The following is a 27,684-nucleotide window of genomic DNA, read 5'->3' on the forward strand; positions in this document are numbered from 1 at the left end:
TTCAGTTTGTCCAGAAGCAAGGCAAATATACACAATGAACCAATTATGTTAATGTCTGGGTTTACTGTACATCTCTGGGCACAAAATTCCTTTTGTTTTAGTACCTATGGAATATCATGGTGGCTCACTGGTTAGCACTGGTGCCTTGCATCGCTGGCGTCCTAAGTTCAAATCCAACCAAGGACCATATCTACATGGAGTTTGTATGTTCTCATGTTTGCATGGGTTTCCTCTGGGTTCTCCGGTTTCCTCCCACACTCAAAAGATATACTGATGGGGAACTTAGACTGTAAGCCCCATTGGGGACAGCGTGATACTAATGTCTGTAAAGCGCTGTGGAATATGTCAAGCACTATATAAGTGAGTGTTATAATAATTCCCAAATATAGTTATTTAATCACAGTGCCATTACAAGCCCAAATGGTACACTTGTATATGGGTGGCTACAGTGTCTTTTTTGAATATGTGCCTTGTACAGCAATAGTATTGCCAAGTACTGCAAAGCATGCTTTATTCAAATAAACTAGTACAGTGCCCTTACAGCACTTGAAAAACATATTCATGAAGTGCCCCAATAACCGAGCCATATCAGACCTCATAAAATTGACCCATCATAGTGCCCATACACTAGCGATGGCTGCGGTTGTCTTAGGTCTTGTACAATAGTCCTGGCTGTAGAGCCCAGCAGTTACAGAAATAAAGGATCTTGTTAGGACTACTCCTGATATTGTGGTGTTTGATGATGTGGACAATCTGATAAACCCCCGTCTAGAAGTACTGGGTTGTTCATTTGTCCAGCTGGTATGTGGGCTATCCACAGTGGTAACATACTTTTTGAAAAGCATAGAAGGCTAATATGGTGTGGAGCTACAAATAACATTGCATAAAAAGATTGTGCAATGTTCCCAGCACCATCCCAGTGGAGCTTATACCGAGGTATATCAGGCTGGGTTTGGGGGAAAAAAAAGTGAAGCGCCATGGCAACAGTGGGGGCCTCCCTATAAGGTAAGACCATGATTAGACTAGGGCTAAACTGATGAAAGGTCCTCTTTAAAGTGGTTCATGATTGGCATTGGTCCGAAACTCTATAACCCCACCCATCGGCGTTCTGAAGTATTTAAAAATGTAGCCATTATTTTGGTTTACTTTTAATATAGTATAGGGACAGGGATGTTAAACATTTTTGTGATATACTTCATTTAGGGATAATGTTTTTTTGCTCTAAAAAATGGTGTAAAGCGCATTCTAACTGAGAGTTGGTAAGGTGCGTCTATCTTCAGTCTTTAGGTCTACTGAGCGCTGAAGATGCCTGCGTGTAACACACAGAGGCCTCCACTGCCTCTTGTCACTACCCCAGTCCGCGACCATTAACATGTCACTTGTTCAGTGCTCAGTAGGTCTGAAGACACTCAGAGCTTTGCTAAGATGACTCGTTTCACCCTGTTTTCTAGGACAAAGAAACTGAAACAACTTTGTTAGAATCCTATTATAGTTATGCAGGTAAAAGTATAATGTAGGGTTTGTGGATATGTTTTTGGTCAGTGTTTAACCATACAAAATGTAGCCAAGGGAGTGATATTGCATATAATTATACTCGCCTGATAAATCCGCCACCTCTCCAGTGCCGCTGCTACCTTACAGTATTAATTGGCTGCAGCAATGACGAGCCCATCTGCTCACGCGGTAGTTACATGTATAGACGGCGCTGCAGCCAACTAAACAAGTACCGGCGGGGAGCACACTAGCAACAGATTTATCAGGCGAGTATTGGTTCTTTTATTTTATGCCATTTCACCTCATTCACTAGATTTTGCATGATCTGGGAAAACCCTGAATCTGTTAAAGGACAGAAAACATGACCGTGTGAATGTACGGTTACTGTTTGCAGCCCAGCTTTAATGTCTTAGTTTTGTTTTCCATTAGGGAGAATCATTTATTTTATTTTCAGGCCTGTTTTATGTGATTTATACTATTTGTTTCAACACTAAGAAATGGTTTAAGAATGGTTTCTCTGTCCTGTATAATTTTTAAAGTTAATATTCACAAAGGCTATTTTTCTGCTTTCTTTCAAGGTTAAGCCCAGAAATATTTCTAAAGCGTCCAGTTGTGGAAGGAAACCGATGGAGACTGGATTGTATTCTGAAGAGAAAAGCCGTGAGTAACCCCATAATCACTCCTCCAAAATCTAAGAACCTGTATTCCTAAGTTTAGCAATTCCATTAATGCATCGCATTGAATGAAAGAATAATTTTTTTTTGTTAATAGGATTCCCTACTGAATGTCTGTAACGGATAAACCATTTTCAATGGAGTTTGCCTTTAGTTAAAAATCCAGTTAGCAATTCTCCATGTTTTCCAAAAGTATAACAATAACATTTATACCAATGGACTAGTAAATCAGATGGTTACTACTTACAAATTTATGTAAAGTAAACCTATTGTGGTAAAAGAAAGCAAACTGCCTTCTGCTTCTCACCACAGCCACTAATCAGGAGGCCCTATTACCTAGTACTTATTGTAATAACTATGTATAGAGCAAGTGCAAGCTCCATACAAGTTATTGATTAAAACCTCTTCACTATATTCGTGTAGGTAAAAAAATACATTCTTGTTACTGTTCTGCTCATGTTCTTGACAAGCCCTAAAGTGAAGTGCTTTGTCACCTTGAAGGTTGTGAGATTATGGCTTTTTTTTTCCGGCAAATCTGCAATCTCAGTATGGCTTACTTTGATAACATCTAGTTATATGACTTTGATAAAAGACTTGGAAGAGTCTTGGGAATGTTTTGAAATTGGTGCAGAGGGGGTTTTTACTGTACAGTTTTTTTTGTTTTGTTTTTTACTGCTAACTACTCCTACCTGTGAATTTTCCTCTTTATGACACAAAATTGTTGCTGATTTTCTTTCATTTCTGCTTTTCTTTTTACAGCAACAAGGTGTTAAGATTTTTGTCATGTTGTATAAGGAAGTAGAACTGGCACTGGGTATAAACAGCGAGTACAGCAAAAGAACTCTCCTGCGTATACATCCTAATATTAAGGTATGGCCTATATCATTTGTTTTACGAAGAGGTGACATTGCAGATGAATAGGGTCAGCAGCCTCTCCATTCTGACAGTAGTAGAGTTTTCTGTACTGGATGATGTGCAGCTTCCTATTTTCTCATATCCCATGTAAAATAGATTTTTACTGGGTTGGACCCTTGTGTAACATGATGAGATTTGCAGCTCATGTACTTACATTTGTAATGCCAAAATGTTTTAATTGCTAATGTATGTACATTACAAACTCTCCCATACGGAGAGGCCGATGCCTCTACATAACTCTGGCGGATCCACCACCAGTGCAGGGGCTTATTAAGACCGGCGCCTAAAACGGCAGTCTTAATAAAGGACCCGCTTAGTGTCTTCCTCTTGCACACCACCTCATCGTCTCACCCTTTCTCGGTTGGTGTCACAAGTTCGATGCCTTCCTATAATGTTATATTCTGTTCTGTCTTTTCCACTCTTTCAGCAGCTTTGAGTAAAAAAAAAATTGTGAATGCCCACATCATCTTCTGTCCAGACTACTGCAACTTCCTTCTCTGTGGCCTCTCATGTAATTTGCATTGAATTGCGTTGACCTATTTGAAGTGGCTAGCTTTTAGTGATGGAGCATTATAATTTTTTTGTTGAGCAAAACTTGTGTTCCCCCTTAAAGGCCCTCTACACAGGCCTAAGTTCAGGTCCACTAAGACAAAAGTGTGACTACAGCTTAGTTACAGTGTTTTCCTGGAGTCTGAAATCTGTCTCATGTCATAGAAAACTGCAGTACTGCAAATATGGCGTTAAAGAAATCACTCCCACAAAATGTTTTATTCTCTGTCCTGTTAGTAAGGTGCATTATGTAAACTCTAGTGAAGGTAATCTTCTTACCAGTGATTGTATTTGTGAGTTATAACCAACTCTTCTAATCCTCAGCTGTGTCATGTGACCAACACTTTGATCTCCAACTGACACAGGACAGAAAGTCAGTTACTTCTCTATTCAGTACTATGAGACTGACGTTGAGGCTTCCATATGAATACTTGGAGAAATTGGCTTCCTGTCCTCATACGATGCTGTGTTATTTGGAAAAAGCAGAGTGTTGGTCACATGACACAGCTGAGGATCAGAAGGGAGATTATAGCTCACAAATACAGTCACTGTAAGAAGATTACCCTCACTACAGTTTACATAATATTCCTTTCCCAGGTCAGAGAATAAAAAATTGTGGGAGTGCTTCTTTAAGTTCTACGAAAGGTCCATAAAACTGCTACTTTAACTAAACCAGTTTGTCATATATTTCTTGCAGAAGGGAAATGACAAGTGCTTTTATTGCCAAAAAGTGCACTTGGCAGTTGTTGTTTTTTATAGTACTCTGGTCAATACTCTGATTTTATGGTGCTGTATATATCCAGAATGAAAATTAATTTTACTGTTATCATCATCTCAAGAATAATCCTTTTAATTTGATATAGGTGATGAGACATCCAGATCATATGTCTTCATCTGTGTACTTGTGGGCACACCATGAAAAATTAGTAGTTATTGATCAATCTGTGGCTTTTGTTGGAGGAATTGACCTTGCTTACGGACGTTGGGATGATGATGAGCACAGGCTAACAGATGTGGGAAGTGTCAAGAGAATGGTATCGGCACAGTCCACAACTGGCATAAACATGGTAACGTGAACCATTTGTCTCTTCATATAAGCTCCCTTGCCTGCTTGTAACATGTAATAACATATTGCCGATATTCTGATGTCTATCTGTCTGCCCTTACTGTTCCATTGTATTACAGTTTTGGAGTGCAAGATACCATGATAATGATTATTATAGGATAACAAAAGTAATTGCTGTGAAGCATGTTATTACTGGATGATAATAAAAGCAGTGAACAGCCCTGAACATGTGACAATGTTAGCCACTTTGGTCTGGCACTATTATTAATACACTGTCTACACTGGTAGGTCTTGTCAGGGTCCATGCAGGCTTTGAATGGTGAAGACAAGTCCAACAGGAAAACGAGCTTCCAAGTTAAGGACACAAAAGGTGAAGAAGTGGTGGACAGCTCGAAGATCCGGGGGCTGGGCAAATCCCGAAAGTTTGCTAAGTTCAGCCTGTATAAACAGCTCCACAAGCACAACCTCCAACATGCAGACAGTGTCAGCAGCATAGACAGCCAATCACGTATGTACTTCTCTTCTACATTATTATATTCGGTGTATAAAAGAAACCTACCAGAAGGAAAGACCCTTTAGTGTACATTAAATATGCGAAAACTGGTAGTGCCCTCCTTGCTGAAATTTAATAAAAATAGAAGACTTAATTGAAGACCACCACTGTCCATATGGCCTGTTGCCAGTGGCTTCAGCTCTAGTGGACTTGAGCAGTCCATGCATAGAATGGCTGTCATGTAGTACTACATTTCCCCTGCAGTGACCTTTGCCAAAATGTCTATAGAGAAGAGATTTTCAATGGTAAAATCTGGTGTTTGCTAGCGGTGCCTGGAGCTGAACCCATGGCAAAGAGTCGGTACTACCGAAAGAAAACAGTTTGCCTACAATTGTTTTTTAAAGTTTTAATGTGCACAAAAAGGTCTTTTTCAGTGTACCTCTGGTAGTGTCACGGTTATTTTAGTGTTTGACCGTGACGCGGTTGCCGTGCAGACTCGTTGCTTGTGGCAACGTGTAGTTTGTTGTTTGCACGTGCACTTTCCTTTTATATGGTGTTTTCCCTGTTTTGGTTGGCATGGGGTTAATTGCTAGTGGTGTGGTGGGTGTGACCTCGGGCTTCCTTACATATTGGTGTGTTGGAGCCTGAGGTCATAGTTTGTTGGTTGTCAGTCTGTGTAGGAGCTTTGCTCCCTGGCTGAATATGGTGTCTGTGTGAGTCACCCTTATTTATTAGATTGTTTACCTTCCCCTGGCTGTGTGTCCCCTCCGGTGTGTCTCTGTTATTCCTCCCCCACCTGGTGTATATTGTTTTGGTGTGTTCTGTGTATGGAGGTTTATATGTTGGTGTGCCTGCTCTGAAAAGGGGCTTGCTTTCCCGGAGGGGTTTAAGCAATAGCAAAACTGTGGGCTTCCCAGCCTGGAGCCGTCCTTCCATCTCGGCTGCGGCAGGTAAGTGTGGATAGCATTTGTTTTGTTGCTGTGTTACTTACCTGCCGTATTGCTTATCCCATAGTCTTGCATCCTGCCAGCTACTGGGCCTCTGGGGACACCATTCATCTGTGGTGAAGGATGAATGTGTGGTCTCTGCCCTGTCATCAGGCCTAGGGCATAGCAGGGATACCTAGGGTTCTAGACTGGTGAGCATGAGCCCCCTTACCTTCAGAGGCGGCTCATGCACTAGGAGTCTAGGGAGATTTCAGGGTTGTATTAGGAGGTGACCTGCTCCTTGTACCCTGCTATCTGGAGTTGCAGCCACTGTCATTGCACGGTGGGGGGTTTTCCCCACTCCCCGCCGTGACAGGTAGGTATCCTTTATTAGTTCAATAGCTGTCCTGTCCATGTCCAGTAGCTGTTAATTTCTGAAGTGTTAGAAGCCTAGACATCTATCAACATTGTGGTGTAGATATCACTTAGCTTGCTCAATATGTCCCATGGGACATAATGATTGCAAGGTCCATAAAAGCCAGATATGATGTATTCACTTAAAGGCTATGAACAAGCATTGAAATGTACTCATTTTGGGCTAAAAATAATTTTTTTCAGTTGGTCGCTATTAAAATTTTTTCAACAGTTTCTAATCTATAGCCTTCAGTTTCAGTGTATCTACAGACTGTCTTGCTTGCTGTTTTACACTGAATCCGTCAGACAGCAGCTCTGACTGCTCGTGTCATTCTTATCTCTGAACTCCTGACAGCTCATAAACACTAATTTAATTCATATTCTTAGCAAAAGGATGATTGAGCTATAATGAATGTTTATGATCTGTAAGGAGTTTAGAGATAAGGGCACCACATGAGCCATCAGAGCTGTTGTCAGGGTTTCTTTCATGAGAAAAATCGTTATGTAGCTGACCGACATTAGCGATGTGCTAATGTCAGCAGTACATAAGTGTGCTTTATAACTGCCTGCCTGCCGCCGTTCCCTCAAAATAAAGACTTTTATAATATGCCAATGAGCCTCTAGGTGCTACTGGGGCGTGACTGCAGCACCTAGAGGCTCCGTCTTCTCACCCTTTGGCACACCCATGTACAGTTGATTGACGTCAGAGTTCTCCTCAGTGTCCCGTTTAGTATTCGGCGCAATGAGTGAAGGACGCGCTCTTGCTGCCGGCTTCATCACTGCGCCTGCGCCGAAGGAAGGAAGCCGGCAGCAGGAGCGCGTCCTTCACCCACTGCGCCGGCGCCGAATACTAAACGGGACAGCGCAGGATTTACAGGACACTGAGGAGAACTCGGACTTCAATCAACTGTACATGGGTGTGCCAAAGGATGAGAAGACGGAGCCTCTAGGTGCTGCAGCGACTCCCCACTAGCACCTAGAGTCTCATTAGCATATTATAAAAGTCTTTATTTTGAGGGAACAGGCGGCAGGCAGGTAGTTATAAAGCACACTGTTATGTACTGCGGACATTAGCACATCGCTAATGTCAGTCAGATACATAACGTTATTTCTGATGACAGAAACCCTTTAAACAGAAAGTAAGACAGTCTGAAGATTTACTGAAACTGAGCACTGTAGAACAAAAATCGTGAAAATATCTAATAAAGACCTATTGAAAAAATTTGTAAAATGCATTGATAATAATTGTCCCCTAAGGTGGTGTTAAACTGATTTATTCTTGCATTTATGAGATTAGATGGAATCAGAAATACTTTTTACCCAAAAAAGGTGAATTCCAATTTTCAAAAATTAAAATTCCAAATTTGCATTCTTATTCAAAAATTCACCATGCTGTGATGTCTCAGTTATCTTTTTTTATGTATTTGGGATAGGATACTTCACCACTATTTCAGGTATTCCCCATTTCCCATAAGTTTTAAACAGTCCACTTTTTGTATGTCCTCTTTGGAAGGTCACACATGCCACCTTTCCAGCTGTAAACAGTGTGGCAAGCTCATTATGTCTACAGACTTCTGAGGATGGATGTTCCAGTTGCATTGATAATATGGTTTGGTGCCCACACTTGTGCTGTAACCACATTCACTGTACAAGGGCCCTGATATTTGTGGTTCTAGTATAAAAGTAGCATCTCCCTTTCTACAGGCATTACTGATGCTCACAGTAGTCAGCAGAAATTAATCCATGGTTTTAAATCACATCGGAGGTTGTTTCATCCCTTGAGTGGTTCTGTTCGAAAGTTCACTCAGTATAAGACTGGTGAGTGAACTCAATTCCATATGATAGTGGAGTGGTGCGTGGTACTAGATTCTTGCATTGCTTGTTTTGGGGTCTTTGGTAACTAAACAGCTGCTTTTTTTTCTCCCTACTAATGGGTTCTAGGTTATGACATTTTTAAAACTACCCTAATCATCCCTGCATTCTTCTGTGAGCAAGCTTCATCCGGCCATTGGATGCCAATTTTGACCAGAATTGAACATAAAATCGTTATGAAATACATCTTATTGGATAGAGGGTGCCAAATGACTTCCAATTTTTTAGCATTGGTGTGTCAGTATGAAGAAAAATCCAAAACAAATAAATAACCAAAAGAAAGAAGTAAGGCTGCATTCACGTCCAGTTTTAGCCCTCCTACTTTCTGTAGGGGGTATGTATTACGTACCTGAAAATGGTTAATGTATACCTCAACAGGTACATTGACTGTAACGGGTCAAACAAAGTACAGAGGACCCATCTTTGACTCTGGTTGACCTGTTTGTTCTTCGGGTGTGTGTGTGTATGTGTATATATATATATATATATATATATATATATATATTTATATTAAAAAGAAACGGTGAGCTTTTGTTGAACACAGAGCTTTTGTATTTCAAAAATTACCCTCAATTTTCTGAAGCAATGTTCTCTAAGAAAACGCTGACACCTCGTTTGAGATATTACAGAAGAGTGTATGAAGGTGATTTTGATTGAATAATTATGACACCTGCTATTACAAACAAGGTGCACAGTTTTGTCTCACAATAAATATTTCAACTAGTCTACTGCAAGTCTCATTCTGAGGTAGACTGAGACTCAGAGTCTCTGACATGCTCCCCATCTTCCTCAGGGGGAAGCTACAAATACTGTGAGTCGGGTTTGCAGGCAAAACCCCTTCATCTAAACGGTTTGTGCACAGAAGCGCTATATCTGTCTCTTTTGAAGTAAAGAAACCTTTTCATTCAGAGGGTCACACACAAAGTCCCAGGGGCAGACCCAAGAATCACAGGGATAAAGATTCCCATAAAAAGTTCTTAAAATAATCGATTCTCTCCCATCATCATGTGATTTATGGGAAAAAAATCTCCACAGACCGTTGGGTCATAAATGAAATAAAAAATGGCTTTACACTACTAATAAAAAAAAATCTAATATTCCAGTCTTTTATACAAGTCTCTGTCAAGACAAAAAGTGTTAGAAACTGCACTCGTCCACAGAAAGATATCCAAAACAGAAAAGTGATGGAGGGGTCAGAATTTTTTAGTCTAAATAAATTGGACAGTGTTAAACCTAAAGGTATTAAACAAATTCATAAGCAAAAAGATTAAATTACGCATGAAGGGCAAGACAGAGTTGTACAAAAAATTGTCTAGTTTCTTGAGGATCATAAAATTGGGCCTTTGTCCAGACATAAATCCATAAGCGGCCTAAAGACAGTCCAAACAACACTAAGAATAACTTGTAGGATTATGGATTTATGTCTGAATAAAGGCCCAGGATCCTCAAGACACTGGCTGGACTCCTCTTTGTGTGGTTCTTTCACAATCAAAGTTTGAGCTGCAGGGATCCTTGGAACATATGGGTGAGCTGGCTATGAACAGTATTCACGACAGAACTGTGTTACATGCCTTCTCCTGAAGGTCATATATCTAATAATAGATATAAAAGATGTGTTTTTTTGCTATATATGTAGCCCAAAAACACAGATGTTTACTACAATTCCAATAGAGAGGAGAGACTTGTTTGAATGTTATGGTGTTTGCCCTCTCCAATGTCCTAACATTGTGTGTAAGTTAGGTTCTGATTTCTCACTTGAGAATGTCAGGAATAACATACATTGTGTAATTAGATGATCTCCTAGTCTTTCATATGCACTTGCAAGTACTGTTAATAAAAATAAATATTTCACAACTTGGAGTAAAAAGGGAAATGATCAATATATTGCATCTTCCCTTTCCAAAGTTTTTTTTTACAGGTTTATGGCGCTTCCTGAAATGATGCAATATATTTTCCTTAGCCTGCATAGTTATCCCTTGCAGAGTTTACTTTAGTGTTCTGTACAGTCCAAAGTCTGTGTGGTGATGGCTCTGGCTTGTAAAGAAGCAATCGTGTCATGATATATCAGATATCATGTTGGTGCTTTTCACATGCGTCGCTTTACTTTTCCGGCTTCGGCACAGGTTATGCTTGCCTTACTCCTCTTTAGAGGAGAAGTGAAATGGAACATTAACCCCTGATTTAACTTGTGTATTGTAATGTGGGTAGACTATGCTGAAATGTTTAAAGAGATACTATCACTTAGGTTTTAATATTTTCATACCTTGCTACCAAGTGACCACCTAAAAAATAAACCAAAATGTACCAGAATGAGAAGGTCCTCTTAGCCAGAGATTCCTAATCTGACTAAATCTATTGGTCACACAATTTGCTTAAAATTAATAACCAAGCTGCTAATAACAGAAAACATTGAGTTAACACTCCTGCATCAATATGCAGCAATCATGCATCAATATGCAGCAATCATTGCCACTGTATGAGGACTTGCTACTGTGATTGCGCTCCCCTATAAAGATCATTTGCCAGCAGTGGTTTAACTTTATCATGCAATTTAACCCTTCCTAACCAAGTAAGTTTTCGTTTTTTTTTACTCCCTACCTTCCCGGAACCATAACTTTTTATTCTTTCGTTCACATAGCTGTATGAGGGCTATGCCTCTGGGTGTCTGCTGATACAGTATATGTTGTTTTTGGTCTTGGTGGTAAGATGAGATCCTGCAGTAGGATAACCTGCAAGTTGTCTTTTTATTTTCTGTCTACGTTAATAGGAAGCACTGGTGCAGGTCCCATAGTGCTGCGGTTATATTGAAAGTCAGCAGTTAGATATGTGCAACATGGTGTGGCCATAATGTTTCTGTATTCAGTCATCTAACATGTAAAATCTGAATGAATATTATCTAACCAGACCTGTGGCTATGGGAAAACCTGATGCTACTGTATTTTACTTGAAGATTTTTTTTCAAGTTAGTGATAGTGTCTCTTTATGTTTCAAACATGGTTGACTTGGCTTTTCTCTGCAATTGACATCTGGCTATGCCATTTTCTATAAGTAAACCTACTCAGAACATGTATTACACCACCGTACATCTGCGTGTTCATAATTTCTTTTTTGTTCCGATGTTAAACCAATTACAGAAAGGGGGTCTGTTCACAGCTTACAGACTGGTGTGGGAGAACTTCTTGGTGAAACGCGATTCTGGCACGGGAAAGATTACTGCAACTTTGTCTTCAAAGACTGGGTACAGCTGGAGAAACCCTTTGACGGTAAGCTGCTGACCTCTTAGAGATGGCCCTGTCTCATTCCATTTTGTTAAAGGAATCTAATAAGGTTGTGATGAGATTCATGTACGGTACCCAGCAAGCACTAGATAACGGCCTACAATAGAAATCAGACACCAGTATGTGTAGATGATGAAAGGAGGTGAATGCTTGTTGCAGTTGTACTAACAAACAGTATGAACAAAGTAATAATAGCAAAAAGCTGCATTTATCTACGCCTATAGCAATGTCTACATCCAGGGACGCACCACCAATGAGGCCAGGTGAGGCGATCCCCTCAGGCAGCACCAAATAGGGGCAGCCGAAGGGACATGGGCTGAAGGGAAGGGGTTAGGTGAAAAAATTGGCATTGGGAAGGGGGGGCGCCATTTCAGTTTTCACCTCAGGCAGCAGAAAGGCTAGGTGCACCCGTCTAAATCTCATAGCTTTTATGCTTATTATGTTTTTTATTCATCTTACAATGTCTGTTTAGACTTCATTGACCGATACCAGACACCCAGAATGCCCTGGCATGACATTTCTTCAGTGGTACATGGGAAAGCTGCACGTGATGTGGCGAGACACTTCATTCAGCGCTGGAACTTTACAAAGGTCTGTGATTGACTAGTGTGCAACTGCACAAATGAAAATGTCCATTTCTGTTATAGCACCAGCACACAATTCCTACACGGTGACTTTAGTTATGCGTTGCAAGGTCACACTGTCACATCAGTGTTAGTCCTTTACGGTCACGTCGCTGTAAACAAAGCGATGTGACTTTAACACAACTAGGGGGCTGATATTTGTTTGCTTGAATCAAGTTTCTAAAACTTATTATCCTCTTCTACCTGTCTGTTAGAAGGTTCAACAGCTGTATTCTAGGCCTTTGGTATCCAAAAAGCAGAAAAATCGTACAACTTGATATTGCGCAGCTGAAGTCGCTGTGTAGCACTTGCCCTAAATACACGCTTGGGCCAGTGTGTTCCATGAAGTCATATGATTTACTTTGATCTTCTCCCTTAGATAATGAAGCCCAAGTACCGTTCCCTATCCTATCCTTTCCTGCTACCTAAATCTCACAAAACTGCCAAAGAACTACCGTATCAGGTTCCAGGGTCACTTTATGCCAATGCACAGGTAGGTGTGTGGTAGGTTTCACAGCCATCCAGTAAAAAAATGTTAGTACGTTTCCAGTGGATGGAATCTGTAGGCTGTATACTTTGTTCATTTAACATCTTTTTCCATACATTTTAGGATATGTCAGAGTTAGAGACAAGTTAAGGAAGGACATGTATGTATTAGTTTGTGGGTGCACTTCTGTATCATAGGGTTTGGCACTCTTTTATTTAATTGCTACTTTTATTTTTTTATATTTTTTTTTTTATACAAATCTAAGTGTAGATGATCGTTGGACAGTTGCATTGAGAGCTTTTCTGGGCTGCCATCCAATTCTGAGAGATGTTTCACAGACATTGGCACTCTCCATAGATTAGTGGGTGTCTCCTCCATAGAGAAGAACCGTCAGCTGAAAAACACAGTGCTTGGAGACAGATGGAGGAGACCTAGAGCAGATGGAAAGAGGAAATGGCAGTGTGGTGACTTGTACTCCTGTTTTATGCAGAACACTGGAAATATTATATTCAAATATTGTCCTCCCTGCTAAAAGTCTGGGAAAGGAGTGAAACTCTACTTTATGAGAAATACCAAAATAACGTAATGTCTGAAGAGAGGGCTGTGCATACCAGCCCTGCTAAGTAGCAAGACCGGCACTGCCCTTCTGTGCTTTAGTTCCTTTCTGTCTCCTTTGTATTTCATCATATTAAATGATTTTTTTACTTAAAGGATAACTGTCACACTTTTTTCAATTTTCATATATGTAGTTACTAATAACATGATATTCCAGAATCAGTTACTATTAGACTGACTTACCCCATATTTAATAAGATTCAGCCCTTAGCAACCAGTCTGCATAAAACTGCAATCTCACTATTCAGTTAAGATGGCCGCCACTGCCCTCACCCTGAGGCTAATCCCGCCTGCCCTCACTAGCCAGTAACAATAGCCCCCCAAAAGTGTCAGTTACCATAGTCCTCCCCCTAAAGGGTTAATCTCCTGCAGCACAAAGGGGTCCTCTTACCACATGTTTCTTTCATTTATACACTGAGCAGATGGCAGATCTCCCTTCCCTGCTCTGCGCTGCTCCAACACTGCATTGTCCCAGTCTGCTGAGTGAAGGAGTGTCTGCCAAGCGCAGGGACAGGGAGAAGTGCACACAGCCCAGGCACTGTTATCAGCTGCTGGGGAGGACCTGGCTTTAATCATTTACTCACAGTCCCTGGCTGTCAGTAATCTGACCTTGCACGCAGCGTGCTTCTGAGTCCTCCCCTTCAACAGATAGACGGAACATGCCTGGCAACCCTTTTTTAAGCAGAGGTAAAAGCAAGCAGTACAGGGAACAAAACTGTGGAATTAAGGGGTAATTGAATACACAGTGAAAAGTTGAAATAGGGCCACCAAGGAGATAATAAATCGCCACAATCCAATACTCCCAAAAATATATATATGACAGTTATACTTTAACATCTATGTAAAGAAGATGACATAAATAGTGTAGCATTAATTCCCAAGTGACAGACTGAAATAAGTGTGTTAATGTGAAGTAATGCTTGAGAACTCGCATTTTAACCTTTGCAGCGTGCAGTGTGTCCATTTGTGCATGCTTTCCTGGCATTCTTCCTCTGATTGATAGGTTTCTTCATATTACTGGGCATACAGAGAAAGCTGACAATCAGCGTCTGGAGGGCAGGGGAAGCTGGCACATGAATATATTGGACGCCTCGCTGGCAGCACTAGCAGTGCACTGCACTATTTAACATGCATTTTTCAAGCACTACTTCAGATTGAAATCCATGTATATTACTATACTATACTCTCCTCAGAAAAGGCAGCTTAAAGGACAGGTGCCGTGTAGCTTGCTTTACAAGTCTGGGTGCAATTCATGCAGCAAGGGAAATGTGATAAATGAACATAGGCCAATACCATTGTAAATAAAGTTATTTAAATAAAAAATTGTTGGGTGAAATTAAATATTTATGACCAAGCCTCAGAATAGGTCATTAGTATCAGATCGGTGGGGTCCGACTCCCAGAACCCTCGCCTTGGGATAGGCCACCGATATAAGGCTCAGAAAACCCTTTAAAATCTAGTTTTGTGTGAATAAAAAACGTAATCACTGTATAAGGAAACATTTATAAGTACAGATATCTTGTCCACGCTAGTAGCCGGTTTTAGTAGTCTCAAAGCCTCATTCCAGTGGGAGAAGTTGGGACAACACACATCATCATCCAGCACTGCACAGGTCATTTAAAACAGAATTTTTATTCAAACCCCTGCAAAAAGTGTTGTTATAGGTTTTAAACTCCCGGTTTAATAAAGATACGGTTTTACTGGACTGGATGATATTGGCAAAAAAGATTAATCTATGATTATTTTCCATTCAAGGACAGTTATTGTTTTTTGTTTTTTTTTATGGACTGTCCACTAATGCTAAGAGGGCAGGGCCACCCACCTGTTGGAGTGGTATACGTGGAGGGGATCAATGTGATGGCAGAAGGAAAGCTGACAACCAAAGTCACTGATGTCCAGACAGCCCTCCTCGCTGATGCTGCCCCTTCACACTTGATGCAAGTCATTGGCATCAGGCAGCAGAGCCCGTTCTGTCACCGCCCCCCCCCCCCCCCCCCATACCACTAGCGTCACTGCGAATTACCAAACGGAACTGGAGCCAGGATCTGCCAGCTTTCACAGCGGTTCACAGAATTAGACCTTTGTGTTTTTTCCAGGTATAGAAAATGATGACTGAGACAGGCCTGCCGGCCCACTTTTTTTTAGACCTGGCGTGAATGGGGAAGAAGTTGCAGATTCTGCCGCAACATGGCATGTGGCATATTATGCGCCAGATATATAGCACAAAAGTGGCGTATATCTGTACGTAAATGCCTGAATGTTTAGTTTGATTGCAGATTTAAATCCCCTAGAGACAAAAAAAGCTGTGGTTATATAAATAATGTACAGATATACCAAAAAAAATTATTTTCCTATTTCTCTTATTAAAACAATAGATATAATTTATATCACCATGTCCGAAATATTTAAATATAACTTAATAATAATAATCATGATAAATGCTGTAAAAAAAAATTGTGCCAAAATTCTTGTTTTTAGTCATTGTCTCAAAAACAATTCTGAATTAAAATATGATTAAAAATTATGCAAAAATAAATATAATTTTTTTTAGTTTTTTTTACCTATTCCATCCTGCAAATAATATTGTATAAAGTTGTGTGTGTGTGTATGTGTATGTGTGTGTGTGTATGTGTGTATATATATATATATATATATATATATATATATATATATAAAAAATCATATTATTAAAGCGCCATTCATTCCATAGCGCTGCACATACTGTATGAAAAAAGGTGTGTGTGTGTGTGTGTGTATATATATATAAATATATATATAAATTTGCCATTAAACAGTACAGGTGCAAAATACAAGCAGTCATAGGGCTATATCAATAGAAAAATTAAAACGTTATGGCTTTTGGAAAGAAGGGGGAGAAAAAAATGAACATCGCTTTTAGCAGGAAGTTCATAGTATGGCTGATGAGAGTATATGGGTACAGTATATGTATAGACTGACATATGGCAGTTGCTGCCTGTATAATGGTTAAATATGTTGGCCTGGAGTGGATGACACTAGGTTAGTAACGACTGGGTTTATAAAGAGTATAATTACTTATGAAAAGTGAGATGATGAAGAAAAAGAGGCACTCACCAATTGTATTAATAGTAGCTTTTATACCCGGTAAAAACATGCTAGATGCGGGTCACTGCACAGCAATCCAAGGCAACACCCGTTTCGCACTAAACAGTGCTTTGTCAAGCCTCCTGTGATGTGGTTGAGGGGTGTAGTAAATACCACACTCACTCCTCCACGTGACTGGTCAACAGGTGAGACAATTACATGTCCATGTATCTAATACAAATACATACAATGTTAAAAACAACGTAATTATATAAAGACAGCCAGGTCATTCTTATCATTCAGACCCAATGGTCCCATGACATTAGTTTTAATAATCCACTCAGCTTCTTTTTGTAATAGTTTATGATTTCTATCTCCTCCTCTCATAGGTAGTTTAACTACTTCTATGCCAGCACATCTTAAAACCTTTTGATCTCCCTGATGTATAGTGTGTACATGTTCAATGAGGCGGGTCGCTCCAATACCAGTTTCAATTCATTTCCTATGTTCCCTAAAACGAACATATAGGGGCCTATAGGTTTTGCCACACGGGCAGAGAATAACATATACAACATATGTAGTTTTACAATTAATACATTTTTTAACTGTGTGTTGTATACCTCCTACATAAATTGATGTACCTCTGTACACAAAATCACACGTCGAGCAGTGTCTACATCTAAAGTTTCCCCTTTGTCCCCATCTCTCCAACCAATTGGTTTGCGAGCTCACAAAATTACTGTTAGTAATTACATCTCCTATAGTTTGACTACGTCTAACACTAACAATTGGCATATTCTGTGATTTATCTCTCAAGAGGTTATTTCTTTGTAACATATGCCAAAAGTGCTAATTGAATTAAGTAGAGCTAAAAATTAATTGAGAACGAGCAGAACAGATAACCAGTTTCAAACTTTTCTAAATAAATTGGAAAAATACTCGATACAAGCTGAAATAAAAGAGAAAAAGAAAGATAAATTCTTGTGTGATAAAGACGACTATGACAGTGGAAAGATTTTTGACTGGATGATTCAAACACGTGCACAGAGGATGTCCAAATAAACGTCTGTCCCGAGAATATTGGACGACAGATTCCGATTCAAGCGCTTCAGAAGATTTAAATAAACGCTCCCAAGATCGGATCAATATGAAAATAGCTGACAGTGATTCAGATGTATCAGCGGCCCCTTTAGGAGTAACACAAGAAGAGGGAGACCGAACAGAAAACACGCAAAGAAGTGGATACAAAAGGCAACAAGTAGCTTGGAGGCGCCAGCATTTAATGTGGGGGATATTCAAGAGCTACCAGTGGGACATAATGGGGTGAATCTGACTGAGGTCCATCTAAACACAGACTGCCTGCCACTCTTATCCAAGGGACTTAATTTTGGTATGGTGCATGAGTTTGATGATATACACTTTGAAATAGATTTGTTCAAAGCAGTGAGGAGATTGAATTTACACAAATATTTTCATGATAAAAATGTGAATATTGAAGAGTTGAAAGAGTTAGAGACACCAATCATGATTGGTCCCCATGGATTTAATTTTGGAGTGTACAAGGATAAAACTGACAGACAGATAATAGATATTCTATTAGAATTACAAGGGTGTGAATTAGATAAACAATCAGAATCAAGTGAGATACACCAGGTGTTCACAAAGGGAGTCAAAACTACTTTCACTCCACCCTTGCCGGCTGGTAGTAGCCTTGACCTCTTTCAGAGGCAGGTCGTCAAGGAAATTAAAGCCTTGAGTTATCTTAAAGAGGGATCCAACCTGGAAGAAGAAGAGCTTTGTGCTCTAGATTGGATCTCTAAGCATAAAGATATAATAAATAATCTGGCCGACAAGGGTGGAAAGACAGTGGTGATGTACAAGACACAATACATGCAGGAGGCAGCACGTCAGCTCAGTGACAGTAACACATATATGCCCCTTAGAACTCACCCGATAGGTAAACATCAAAAACAATTGAGAGCCCTATTATGGAAATATGCAGACATATGATTTATATCCAAACGTACTGCAGAGAATCTCTATCCACGTTTCCCTATTAAACCAGTATGGTATTATATGCCAAAAATGCACAAGTCACTGGTGGATCCTCCAGGACGTCCCATCGTGTCGGGAATCGGGCCACTGACAGAGCCCCTTTTCCCCGGACTGGATTTTAGGACCACTTTTACAAGGGATTCCGTCTTACCTGGAGGACACCGGTGACTTTTTAGGAGCTCTCAAAGAAATTGTGGCAAGAAGATTATCTGCTGGCTGCAATAGATGTGGAAAGTCTTTATACAAGAATACCCTAGGAGCAAGGAGTACAAACCATCTGCAGTCTATTGACTAGGCTTGGTAAGAGTGCGCACTACACGGAGTTCATAGGGGAAGCATTGTCATTTGTATTGTCTCATAACTCCTTTATGTATGATCAGCAGTGGTACAGTCAAATAGCAGGTACAGCTATGGGGACGCAGGTCTCCTGAACCTTTGCTAATCTGTTCTTGGCAGCCTTTGAGGAGAAATATATTTTCACGGTTGCCAATCCATATGTGACACATATTAGGATATTTTTAAGATGCATCGATGATGTCTTTATTGTATGGGCTGGTGATGAGAAATTGTTCCACTCCTTTGTAGAACATCTTAATAACATCAATGTTATGAATATGCAATTCACGAGTAGAATAGAACAACAAGAACTAGAGTTTTTAGATGTTCAGGTTAGTGTAAAACATGGCAGTCTAGACACCACAATATATAGAAAACCCACTTCTACTAATGCTTTATTACATTTAAAGAGTTTTCATCCCCCCCACATGTACTGACAGCAGTCCCTTATGGCCAATTTGTGCGGTTAGCAAGAATAATTACAAGTGGAGAAGTTCTTGAAGAACAATGCAGAGATCTAAAAATACGATTATTATAAAGATGATATCCAGCGCATGTTATTGATAAAGCTTACAAAAAATATATCACACTTAGAAAAATAAAAATATGATCAGATGACAGTTCCCAAAGAACGCTAGAGCCGTGTTCACATTTGAGTATTCCCCTATAAAAGCTACTATTAATACAACTGGTTAGTGCCTCTTTTTCTTCATCATCTCACTTTTCATGAATTCAATAATTTTATTAGCAGAGCACCACCATTGTATTGCGTGAGCAGCCGTGGCAAGTGTGAATCCGGTCAGAAGTTATAAAATAAACGCACGGTGAAGTGCCGACTGTTTCTCTTTCTTTGAAGAGTATAATTACTATTTACTGTTAGGTTTTCTTAACTGGATTTTTCGCAGACAACTTAAATGCTGGAGAACATGCCAGATGGGTTTTGGAATGAGGCTGTGATTAGTATTTCACACCTCCCAAGTATTTAACTTATACCAGCAAGTTGCCACCCTTATGTGTCTACAAGCTGAATGCTTTGGAATTGTGGAATTCTTTATGCTGTAGTGCGAATACCTTCTCTCAAGGCTCCCCCTGCTGGCTGATTGAGTGTATTGTATGTAGAGATCCCACGGACACATATTGCCATAAACATCAGCTGTGTGCGCCCACTTTAGGATAGCTTATGGAAATGTTTAATGACAAGTAAATCCATCTTGTATATCATAGCATGCATATTATATATCTGGAAGATAGGAGTAGGATGTATTTGCTGATTACGTAATATAAGATTTCAATCATTACATTTCATGTACTCGTTTCCTGATGCTGTCATTTTTGTAATTTTATTTTTTCAAATGTCCTTCTGCCTAACTAGCAGATTTATTCTACATGATTGTAACCAGAAAGTGGATCAGCTGGTGAAAGCAGTGACCTGTAACCTTATATCTAAGGTTATGGCTACATGTAGCTAATAAAATCCACAGACAGCAACAAGCGCTTGAAAACCCTCACTGATTTACTGTAAAAATGTATTGTGGCATAGTTTACAGCCACTCTGTAGTCGAACCTACGAGTGGCTTAATACCATGAAAGGGGTTTTGTCATGAAAAGATAGTCCTGTGCTCTATCCTAACCACTGCCCCTACCTACTTGCATAATCCGTTCCGAAGTGACGGCCCACAACTGGACGACAATCCCTTCTTAGCGAAGTGCAGGGGCAAAAACAAAAATGATGTAAAGAGGAAAATAACAGACAGGCAAAACCAGAACCGGATTGAATCCAAAATTTGATACAAATACACAGCAAAGTGAAACAAGGATAAAAAGTCATAGACAAAGTCAACAGGCATGGGTGAGGTCATTAAACTAGCACAGTCAAATGCCAGGAGGTCACATCACATGCAAAATCAGTATCCAAAGGCAAAGTCAGAGAAACATGTGATCCAGAGTAACAAACACGCAACTAGCTAGTGAGGCAGGAAAGCCAATCACAGGCAACTGTGGCCAGCAGCTACCTGTATAAATAACCCGCCCTCAGGAAGCATGTGATATTGGCACAGAGCCTGATTGGTCTTCCATCCCGGCTTCCTGATGGGTTAAAGGCGGGGCTGGTTGCCATAGCAACAGAGCGATGCCACCATAGTAAATCTGGACGCGCTGCAGGAGTGCAGACAGGTTAGTGCATGACAAGTTTTCTGGTTTAAAGAGACAACCGAATAACCCTTAGGATCAGCCTGCCAGAAAGAATTGGTAAGTACTTATCTGGCAGATTCTGTACCGCCACTCTGGTTCTCCAGGCCATGCTCCATATACCCAGCTGCAGCAGTGACCTCACGTCGATGACCAGACTGCTGCAGCCAGTCATTGACCTGTTCAGTGCACTGCTAAGGCCAGTGACTGGCTTCAGCGCTCACATGATGTTGATGTGACATCATCACTGCAGCATTGTGAATCGAGACGGTTGGGAGAACCAGAGTGGTTGTGCAGCATAAGTCAGGTAAGTATATACCAGTTCTTTCTGGTTTCACTCCTTTAATCCCTTGCTTTTTCGTTACAAGTGTCTTCCTGTTAGGTAAAAAAAATTATGAATGTTACAAAGATTTTCAGTTTATGTAGTTGAGTCTTATAAAAATTGGAAAAAGCATTTTTAAGTGCCACATTGTTGATTTTAGCTTTTCTGTATTGTTTCTCCTACATTAATGTAGCTTATCCTGCTGTGCTGTATCTTCTTAGGTTATCCGTTCTGCAGCAGACTGGTCAGCTGGGATTAAGTACCATGAAGAGTCTATCCACAATGCATATGTGCACGTGATTGAGAACAGCAAGCACTACATCTACATTGAGGTAGGAAGACTTTGCCTGTTGTGCATCTTTTCTTCCAACAGAATAAGTAATGCAGGACATGAGTTTGGTTTGTGTGCAAGGATAAGGTAATGAGAAGTAAGGAAACGTGGCAGAAGGCTGAGCATTGCAGGAAGAGGAGCCTTGGTGCATAGCATGGAGAAAAGTAAAAGCAAGCATATTTTAATGGGAACTATAAAGTGATGACACTTGCTCTCCAGGTAAGGTCAGTGGTGCCGGTGGAAGGCTGTTACCCATAGTACATAAGATGTCACCAGGGCACTCATCTTTTCTTTTGCTTTTTTATTTCATACTATGATGTTAGCTGTATCCCTTATCATAATTGTTATACATTATGGACCTCTACTGATAATTGAACTGATTTAGATTATAGAATAAAACAACAAAAGAAAAGATGGGTGCCTTGGTGATATCTTAAATATTTCAATGTGGAGGCCGAGCAGCAGTTTATTTACCATAAAGCAAATATCCAACAAGATGAGGCGCCACTATTTTGTAGTCCTCCTTTATTAGACAGCACAATCTGCCGCCAGCAAATGATGATTTAGGTGTGCGCACCAACAATCCTATTACCTGATGAACTAGTGTTTTGTTCATTCATCAGGTAATCGGCGGCAGCTTTACAGAGGCAGATTATCGCTAATGAGCGTTTGTACGTATGCTTGTTAGTTATAATCTGCCCGAACATTGGGCAGTGTAAAGGTACCACCAGTAGTGATCTTAGGTCTCTTTTACATGCAACAAACAATGCTAGTTTTCGATCATTGTCCTGTGTAAACAGGGGATAGATTAAAACTGTAATATGAGGAATGATTGTATTAACGATCGCTCATCCCCCATACTGACAATGATTGCCGCATATAAACGGCACTTAGGCCCCTTTCACACGAGCGAGTTTTTCCGCGCGGGTGCAAAGCGTGACGTGAATGCAGGGTGAACCCGCCCTGAATCCGGACCCATTCACTTCAATGGGTCTGTGTACATGAGCGTGTCAGTTCTGCGTTGTGCGAAAATCGCAGCATGTTCTATATTATGCATTTTTCACGCAGCCCTGGCTTCATAGAAGTGAATGGGGCTTCAGTGAAAAACGCATTGCATCCGGAAGCAAGTGTTGATGCAATGCGTTTTTCACTGATAGTTGCTAAGAGATGTTGTTTTTAAACCTTCAATTTTTTTTATCACGCGTGTGAAAAACGCATCAAAACGCATTGCACTCGCGCTGAAACAACTGAACGCAATCTCAGGCAAAACAGACTGAACTTGCTTGTCTAATTGTGCGAGTTTCCCTGAACGCATCCGGACGTAATGCGTAACTTTTGTGTGAAAGGGGCCTTAATGAGCTCCAGTCAACGTGCTATGTTGAATAGCGGCCCATTTAACAGGACCCTTAGGGCATTTTTTTTTAGACGAGCATGTCCAGTGCAGAAATAACGCTCTGTGTGTGAGCGTGATCCTCCGTTGTGGACTTGCAGGAGCGTACGGCATTATCATGGTTTATAATGCTATGTACCTCTGCTTGAACTTACTTCCACAGAATCATAGTGACCTAAAGCTGCCAGTATGATCCCGTAGAAGTAAGTTCAAGCAGTGGCACACAGCATTATAAATCATGATAATGCCATGTGCTCCTACAGGTCTAGAACGGAGGATCACACTCACACACACAGCGTGATTCCTGCAGTGGAGTCGCTCATTTGAAACAGCCCTATTCACTTTCATGCTATGCATTCTATTAATTTCAGTATGGAGAAAAACAGGAGGAGGATTGAATTACTGTAGCTCCTACCTAAACAGGGTGTTCCTGTATAAGGAACTTGCTAGTTCATAACATCCTCTGAATACAGCAGTATGAACACTGATTTAAGTAAGCGGTCTCTGCAATGGGAGGGAGGGAACAGCAAGTGTAATGTGAACTTGTAGATACAGTGACTGGTGACCAGGCTGCAGCTCCACTGTATCTGTGACATGCCAACATTGTTCTGTAACAACACAAAGCACAGGACTTTGAAGTAAGGGACACCACACAGGTACTGTATTGTACATGAAGATCCAAGAGAACTGTGAAGTTTTAATTTATTCATTTCAGGTTACCTTATAACTTTTATTATGTTTTGGGTAGGTATTGTGAAAAACAGCATTCTATAGATAGACAATAATGACAGGGTTTCTTCCTTAAAGACCAGACTTGTCTGTCAATAGGAAAACTGTGTTAGAAAGACCACAGATGGGAAGTTAATTCCCTTTTTTTCCAGTGTTTGAATAACCAACATTTGGAGAGATTTACTAAGCTAAATACACCAGAATCCTGGCTTTGTGTAGATGCTTTGCACCACAGTTATGCGTTTTAGGGTCTATTCACACGTCCGTTGTTTGTTTCCTGATCTGTTCCGTTTTTTGCTGAACAGATCTGGACCAGATCTGGACCCATTCATTTTCAATGGGTCCTGAAAAAAAACGGACAGCACAATGTCATATTTTTTTTCAGGACCCATTGAAAATGAATGGGTCCAGATCTGTTCAGCAAAAAACGGAACAGATCAGGAAAGAAACAACGGACGTGTGAATGGACCCTTATTCAGTGAAAACTTAGAAAAGTGTATAAAAATGCCCCACTTAATCCATCATTGCCCACTTATATACATTTGGTGATCCCTTAGACTGCCTAGTCTAAAGTTTATACTGTATCGATACAAGGCCATAGTCACACAAATGGGTGTCCGTTCTGCAGACTGTTTCCATGTTCTTCCGGGTCCGTGCTTCTGTGTTGCAAAAGATAGGATGTGTCCTATCTTTGGCCACATCTTACAGATTGCGGACCCATTGAAGTGAATTGGTCCTCACTTCGACGCAGGGTCTATGCGGCCAGTGACTGCAGTTTGCGGTCCGCAACACTGATGTCACCTAGTCGTGTAAATGCGGCCTTAGATGAGATTTGTAAATCTGCCCCTCTGTTTGCAATGTTAAGCTTGCCATACACTTTTTAGATGAATGTTGACAAATTCCACAGATTTTGGCAAGACTGAGGTGTAACGGGGTATTCCAGCTGAGGTGTATCAGGGTATTCCAGGTTTCCCCTGACTGCAGATGACAGTGGGTAGGGGGAGAAGTTGCCAGCAGTTGCATTTCAACTTGCCTGATCCTTTGGTTCTCAGGGGAGATACGCCATGACCAAAAGGTTTCTGGCACCCACTTGCTCCATTCCCGCTGTTCAGAACAGATGTTTGCACAGCAGTGTGTGTATGGGGGATCTGGAGGTAATAACTGCCCCGACAGCTGTCTTAAGTGTATGGCAGCCTTAACATTGCATGTTACCAAAGCCACCCTTTCTACCTAAATTGTTGCTATTATTTTATAGGTTACAAGTATTTTTCTGACTTTGTCTAAAAAGCTGACCGTATGTATGTATATATGGTAAGAATAAGGGTCTTTGTCATAGGCATGGTGGATGAAATGAATGCAACATGTATAACATTTGACTAATTCTGTTCATTCATTGTAAATCAACATTTTATATCTATTTCAGAATCAGTTCTTTATCAGCTGCTCTGACAATAAAGTAGTATTTAACAAGATTGGAGACGCCATTGCACAGAGGATCATCAAAGCTCACAGGTAATCATATGTGTCAGCTGTACAAAAATGTGTTAGTATTGGCGTGGAAGCCATTGTATAACACATTAATACGGATGAACTCCATCTTAGAGTGTAGATTTATACTATGCTACAAACCTAACTAACCACACTAGGGATGTGTGCCCACACCTTGTCTTATCGCTAGTATACTTTGTCTGACTTTCTGATGATGTTTGGTAATCATATGAAGTGGATAACCGAATCGTCATGTAAATGTCTGCTACTAAATCACAACATATCTGTTCTTGATTAAGCACTAGAAGATCCATTTATGTCCTGTAATAGTTGTGGAGCATCTTTTCTTAGAACTCTGCATAGCGTTGTGTCCTCAAAAGGAATGTTTGGCATCTCCTGCTGAAAATGTCATTACCCTTGTAGTGATAGTGACCACTGGAAGTCCCAGTGGTCAGATGTTCTCACCAGGAGAACTGTTCTAAGGCTGGGTTCACACGGGCGTGTCCGGATTAGGTCCGGATGCGTCCCGGTGTATTGCGGCAAACCCGCGCGATTAGGTACGCAATTGCAGTCAGTTTTGACTGCGATTGCGTTCCGATGTTCAGTTTTTATCACGCGGGTGCAATGTGTTTTGCACTCGCGTGATAAAAAACAGACTGTGGTACCCAGACCCGAACTTCTTCACAGAAGTTCAGGTTTGGGTTAGTTGTAGTGTAGATTGTATTATTTTCCCTTATAACATGGTTATAAGGGAAAATAATAGCATTCTGAATACAGAATGCTTAGTACAAGGTCAATTGAGGGTTAAAAAAAAATAAAAGAAATTAACTCACCTTGTCCTCTTCATCGTGCAGTTCCCGGTCTCTTCTGATGAGCTGTCGGCTAAAGGACCTTTGGTGACGTCAGATCACATGCTCCAATCACATGGTACATCACCACGGTGATGTACCATGTGATTGGAGCATGTGATCTGACGTCACCAAAGGTCCTTTAGCCGACAGCTCATCAGAAGAGACCGGGAACTGCGCGATGAAGAGGACAAGGTGAGTTAATTTCTTTTATTTTTTTTTAACCCTCAATTGACCTTGTACTAAGCATTCTGTATTCAGAATGCTATTATTTTCCCTTATAACCATGTTATAAGGGAAAATAATACAGTGAATAGACTGTCACCTAGCAACCATGAGTGAAAATCGCACCGCATCCGCACTTGCTTGCGGATGCTTGCGATTTTCACTCAGCCCCATTCATTTCTATGGGGCCTGTCCTGCGTTACAAACGCAGAATATAGAGCATGCTGCGATTTTAAAGCATTGCAGAAGTGATGCGTGAAAAAAATCGCTCATGTGCACAGCCCCATAGAAATGAATGGGTCAGGATTCAGTGCGGGTGCAATACGTTCACCTACCGCATTGCACCCGCTCGGAAATCTCGCCCGTGTGAACTCAGCCTAATAAGACATTTAGAAAGTGGTAGTCCAACCTTTTTTTTTTTTTTTATAACTGCACTACATTCTTTACTTCTTTCTAGAGTTTTATTTGTTTTATACTGCATAACCAAGTTAGAATCCAACAGTCTTAAGATTGTAAGATAAAGAAAAACACAGTGAGACACTATCCACAGAGTGGTTGTCGCATATTATAATTCACAATTTAAAGTAGATAATAGAAAAACAAATATCATGAGGTTGCCAATTGCATCTGAAATTTGGGGGCATGGTGAAACTTAAACTGTAAAAGATAAACCAAGGCCTCTAAGGAGTTGATGCAGACTAGAACATTGTGAACTCAACCAGAGTAATTAGAAATGGAATTAAGGAACAGGTTTAAGGTAGAAATGTTGTGAAAAAAAGATAAAAAAAAGTGAGAAAGGAGAAGAAAAGATGGGAAAAAACAGAGGGGGGGGGGGGGGTGTTGGAGCACAGTTTGGGATCCACCCCAAGAGTGAACTGTTTGGAAGGCTAATCCAGGATTTAGTGATAAGTTACACGCTTGGATACTCAGTCAAAATGAGGGTAGTATCAGTCAAGATACTTACATGTTACGTGTTTTTTCTACATGTGTGTTTTTTATGAAAATAAAAACCATTAATTGAAAAAAAAAAAAGATACTTTAAAGAAGACCTGTCACCATGAAATGCAGTGCAGCCTTCAGCCAGCATGTTATAGAGCAGGAGGAACTGAGCAGATTAATGTGTAGTTTTATCGGAAAAGATTCAGCAAAGCTTGTAATTTAAGGGTAAATAAGGGGAAGTTAGCCCACTGGGGGATTCCCAGATTGAGAGAGTGCTTCATTAATGGACTAGTGGTTTCCAGAGGTATTAATGGGCCAGTAATGGATAAATGTTAGGCGAGTCCAAAAAGAAATACATAGAGGGT

General features: G+C 40.4%; 1 protein-coding gene across 6 annotated transcripts in view; it reads left to right on the forward strand.

The window, feature by feature from the left end:
* Positions 1-27,684, forward strand: part of PLD1 (phospholipase D1) — a 254,625-nt gene that overhangs the window by 196,615 nt on the left and 30,326 nt on the right. For 5 of the 6 annotated variants that reach the window (XM_044288588.1, XM_044288589.1, XM_044288586.1 and 2 more), the window contains 10 exons: positions 2,073-2,154; positions 2,928-3,038; positions 4,496-4,699; positions 4,987-5,206; positions 8,236-8,349; positions 11,538-11,666; positions 12,154-12,272; positions 12,684-12,797; positions 21,591-21,701; positions 25,243-25,331. In XM_044288588.1, the coding sequence (XP_044144523.1) occupies positions 2,073-2,154; positions 2,928-3,038; positions 4,496-4,699; positions 4,987-5,206; positions 8,236-8,349; positions 11,538-11,666; positions 12,154-12,272; positions 12,684-12,797; positions 21,591-21,701; positions 25,243-25,331 (1,293 nt within the window). The remainder of the gene's footprint in view (positions 1-2,072; positions 2,155-2,927; positions 3,039-4,495; positions 4,700-4,986; positions 5,207-8,235; positions 8,350-11,537; positions 11,667-12,153; positions 12,273-12,683; positions 12,798-21,590; positions 21,702-25,242; positions 25,332-27,684) is intronic. The other variant, XM_044288590.1, reaches the window with a different exon arrangement.

Source organism: Bufo gargarizans, chromosome 4 (genome assembly GCF_014858855.1).
Source record: "Bufo gargarizans isolate SCDJY-AF-19 chromosome 4, ASM1485885v1, whole genome shotgun sequence".
In the NCBI taxonomy this organism is placed as follows: Eukaryota; Metazoa; Chordata; class Amphibia; order Anura; family Bufonidae; genus Bufo; species Bufo gargarizans.